This window comes from Seriola lalandi, unplaced genomic scaffold, assembly GCF_002814215.2.
Source record: "Seriola lalandi dorsalis isolate HSWRI2012SDOR001 ecotype SW California unplaced genomic scaffold, Sedor1 jcf7180002054746, whole genome shotgun sequence".
Classification (NCBI taxonomy): Eukaryota; Metazoa; Chordata; class Actinopteri; order Carangiformes; family Carangidae; genus Seriola; species Seriola lalandi.
The window spans coordinates 70290-74917 of record NW_019525299.1 but is presented as its reverse complement, the minus strand read 5'-3'; the positions used below and the strand labels follow the sequence as shown (position 1 = coordinate 74917).

Here is a 4628-nt window from a genome sequence, read left to right as displayed (position 1 = left end):
TGCTGCCTGAGAGACGAAACCCAGGACAACAAAACCTCTTTACTTCCCACTCATTAAAGTTGTTGCTGTGACCTTAGATGATGATCAGCTCCTCTGGATCCAACAGCTGGATCCAACAGCTGGAGGTCAGAGGGCGTCACACCGGAGAGATTCCAATAACAACTTTAATTATATAAGTTTTCTTAACAAAGTTACAAAGTGCTTTACAAGAAAACGAAACCACATCAAAGAAAAGCACCTGAGATAAATATAATAAAGCATAAGAAATCAAAACACCAACATTATCACAGAAGATCTGACCGTGAGTGAAAAGAATGAAATATTTTAAAACAGCTCAGTGTTTATCTGTTTACTGCTCTGGTTCACTCTCATCCAGCTGTTCTCAGAAACATCTGTAAACATCTGTCCTCCTCCTATATCTACATTAGATGTTTCCCTCAGCAGCTGGTGGAGCGGGAACACTGGACTGAGACTCAGCAGGTGACACGTGGATCATCAGCTGGATGTGCAGAGAAACAGCTGTTTGATCACATGTTCATCCTCCAGCTGCTGATGTGTCGCTGTGCGTTCACTGCGACGGTCAGCGTGACGTGGTGATGATGGTTGGTGTTGTGTGTTGCAGGTCAGTCGTCTCAGCAGAGTTCGGTGCCAGACTACACTGCAGCGTTAGCAGAATACTACAGACAGCAGCCCTACCTGTGGAACCCCGCCCAGATACAGGTAACACACCTGAACCACCTGACCTGCAGTTCACCTGCAGGTTCCTGGTTCTGGTTCCTTTACAGAGTCCCTGAGATGGGATGTTCTGCTGATCCAGGGCGGGTAGGGAGTAACGACCGGTCAAAGGTCAAGGTCACTGTGACCTTAGAAATGACTGGATAAACAGGAAGTAACCTGGAAGTAGTTCGAGTGGAGGAGGAGACTGAAGGATCTCGTGTTGCAGTCTCTATAAAGCTTGTGATTCGTTCCCTAAATGCAACATTCACCTGATTCTAAACTAATGAATCTAAATCTGAAGTTTCTATCAGCACGTTCAGAACCTTTGTTTGAGCTGATCTAGAACCTTCCACGAATCAGAACATAGAACCTGGAACCTTTCCACCCACCAGAACCTCTAACCTGAATGTTTATACCGGGGTTATAGTAATAACTACACAGGGACCTAGACCTTCTCTTTTTAAATTGGTTAAGTTCTCCATCAGCCTTTGGCCATGTAACTTGATGAATTATATAATTGTCGTATGTAGCTGGGGAGGTGACGAGGGTCGATCATGCTGCAGTGGAAACTCAGGTACAGGTGCGAGGTGGGATGAATCCACGGAGCAAAGAGTCGTCGTCATGAAGCTTTCACTGTGGTGGAAGTGAAGCAGTCAAACACATCAGTGTCGGTTGTCTCTCGGCCACAGGCGGCTCTCTCTCTCTCTCTCTCTCTCTGTCTCTCTCCCTCTCTCTCTCTCCCTCTCTCTCTCTCTGTCTCTCTCTCCCTCTCTCCCTCTCTCTCTCTCCCTCTCTCTCTCCCTCTCTCTCTCTCCCTCTCTCTCTCTCTCTGTCTCTCTCTCCCTCTCTCTCTCTGTCTCTCTCTCTCTCTCTCTCTCTCTCAAAAAAAAAAAAAATCTCTCTCTGTCTCTCTCTCCCTCTCTCTCTGTCTCTCTCTCTCTCTCTCTCTCTCTCTGTGTCTCTCTCTCCCTCTCTCCCTCTCTCTCTCTCCCTCTCTCTCTCTCTCTCTCTCTCTCTCTCTCCCTCTCTCTCTCTCTCTCTCTCTCTCTCTCTCTCTCCTGTCAGACTGTTGAAGGTCACAGTCAGTTTTTGTCAGACTCACAGCTGTGACACATTTTCTCTGAAGACGTCGAGGTTCATTTAAAGACGTCGCAGCAGAAACAGCTTCAGGTGAAACTCTGCGTCCTGACTGACGCTGCAGCAGGTAACTGCAGTGATCTTTCACATGTGGATACAAGCACCAGCATTGGTATGTTTTTCCAATTAGCCACTTGAAATGTCTAAATTTCATGATGGCCGCTATTTCTGGCTTCAGAAACACGTATTTTACCTCAGACATTTATCCCCGGGACAGATTTCAGTCATTTTCTTCTTTTTCTTTAGACTTTGAGGACGTCAAAGTCTTAAACTTCCTCAGAGCTTCATTTGTGCAACTTCCAATATTTCATGTGAAAAACAAATAAAACACAATGTATTTACAAACCATTTATTAGTCTTAACATTAGCTCCCTAAGCTAAATTGCTAGCGCTAGGCTAGATGGAGAGCTTTTTTGTAAGTAATATTTTTTTGTGGAAATATATTTTCATTTAATTTTTTTTACAGTGTACTAAATTCACCTTCTCCACTGTTGAAATGTTTGATTTGACACCCGGATCCCTACAGGGTCACTGTTTGCAAGACTAGATTATTTCCCATCATCCTCCTGGTGGAAATTTACAGGAAGAAAAACAGGTTTTCCAGACTTCTGCTCTTTGGAATTCATCATCATTACTATTCCATAAAGTTCATTGCGGTCTGATGTATTTATGATTTCCTGTTTTATTTTGAAGTAATTTTCCTTGCCTCCCATGTATTTAATGGCAGCCTCACACCAAACCACTCAGTCTTGCTCCTCCCTGCTATCAGCTGTTTGGAGCTGGTGCTCCGCCTCCATGAGAAAATATCGTCTTACATTTGGGCCGATCTGATAAACGTCATCAAATTAACGTCATCAGTTATTAATTATTTTTGTGGATAAAGATTTTAGCATTTAGAATAATGACGTTACTTATCCATCATTTGGCTCATGATTGTAAGAAATGTTTGAAGTGCAGAGATCCATTCAGTAAACTCAGCTCATTAACCACCAACAGAACTGCGCTGTTATCCCGGTTTACTTTGAGATTTTAGGCTCATGTGTTGCTTTTCAACATCGCCACCATATGTTATCCACACAGGGTGAAAGATTGATGTCATTTCCTGTCTCTCTAGGATCACTAGAGGCTCCTCCCTCGCCAGTGAAGGCCTCGGATGGTCGTCGATGGCAACCGAAATCGGGGGTTTCCTAGCAACGCTCCACCGCTTCCTCCTTCCTTTTGTAGAGAAAAACTAAGGATTAACTGAAAAATCACGAACTCTTTTCTTTCTGTTTTTTAACCTTACAAAGTTGATATTTTGTCGGGCAGATTTTTTTGGACTAGCGTCTGGTCTCTCCACAGTGTAGACCTGGTTTTTCTTTTTGTTTTATTTTTTATCAAACTTGAACTTAAAGATGTATCAGTGTGGCTTTGAACAAAACAAAATCCAATATAATCTATATTTTGTCTAGTTTTATTTTCCAATAAGAAAACGGTATAAGGCTTAGCAGTCTTGAGTAAGAAAATCAGATATTATTATTATTTTGTTTATGATAATGTTTTAAAGCATGCGTCAGATTGTGTGTGTTGACTCTCAGTTACTTTTTTTTTTTTTTTTGGCATAGAACTATTTTAATAGCGTCGGATGGAAATGTCATGTTTTTCCGTCAGAGACAAAACTGTTTTTTGTACTAAATCTGTGCTCGCTGGGTCTGTTTGTTCTTGATCTACCTGTTTAGTCGCCATCTTGGAGGTGCAATGACGCGTTTATTGTTTTCTTTTTGGTTTGATGATAGTTCTAATTCCTGTATCTCTATAGTGATTCTTTAGTTTTTATGATGTAATGATGAATAAATGACGATTTATATTGCGTTGTCTAAAGCCAGATCTCTCTGTGGTCAAACACTTTGTGTCCTCCACAGGATTGAACCTCCAGCCGACACCACGTTTCCCCGCCTCAACTTTCATACAAAAAAGCGGGAAACTTACTATTTTCTTACAGAGTGAAACTTAATTATTGTTGTAACTTAGTTCTGCATTTCTACTTTACAGACTTGTTTGTAGCAGATGTGTTAGGAGCTGAACAATGAAGTTATTGATTCTGTTAGCGATGTGCTAGCTAAACGAGTGCATTAGCTAAATGTGCCAGTTAGCTAAACAATGTTTGGTAGCAAAAAGGTGTGTGTTACCTCAACTGTGTGTGAGCTGGTGTGAATGTGGCGGTTGAATTGTTTCTGTTAGCTGTTTGCTGTGTTTGTGTGTTAGCAGAATGAATGTGGTGGCTAAATTGTGTGTTAGCTGAATGTACAAGTTAAGCTCAGCAGTGTGAGCGTTCACAGTTTAAAATTTAACAGTCGGTATTTTCTACTGAACATACGTGTTACACATCTTTTGGTGGTTGAACTGTTTCTGTGTGTCTGTTGTGTGCTAGCTGGATGCGTAGCTGTTAGCTAAACGTGCGCTAAGTTAACTTTGCTTTAGACCGTAAGTAACTGAGTCAGAACGTTTACATCCGCCTCCTAATTCTTAATTAAGAGAACTACTTGAGAACCAGTTAAGCTAACAGTTATTTCAATCATCAATAAATCTCCTGATCAGAATATTTTGAAAAAAAACGTGAGCTAGTTTCTAAAAAAGAAAAAAAAAATCAAGGCTTCACTTCCATTTATCTGGTCTAACTACATGGCTAGCAGAGCTGCTAATGTTCCCACATTCAAAAAATTAAAAAATAAAAATAAAAAAACAGACCTGTCCAGTAAACCAGCAACAAAACGGCTCCAGACAAACTTTGCTGG

At 41.3% G+C, this 4628-nt stretch overlaps 1 protein-coding gene across 8 annotated transcripts in view; it reads left to right on the top strand.

Moving 5' to 3' along the window:
* LOC111668546 (far upstream element-binding protein 3-like) overlaps positions 1 to 3703 on the top strand; it is a 26695-nt gene extending 22992 nt beyond the window's left edge. For all 8 annotated transcript variants that reach the window (XM_023424605.2, XM_023424603.2, XM_023424604.2 and 5 more), the window contains 2 exons: positions 623 to 720; positions 2969 to 3703. In XM_023424605.2, coding sequence (XP_023280373.1) covers positions 623 to 720; positions 2969 to 2977 — 107 coding nt within the window. In that variant the 3' untranslated portion in view covers positions 2978 to 3703. The remainder of the gene's footprint in view (positions 1 to 622; positions 721 to 2968) is intronic.
* Positions 3704 to 4628: the final 925 nt, after the last annotated feature.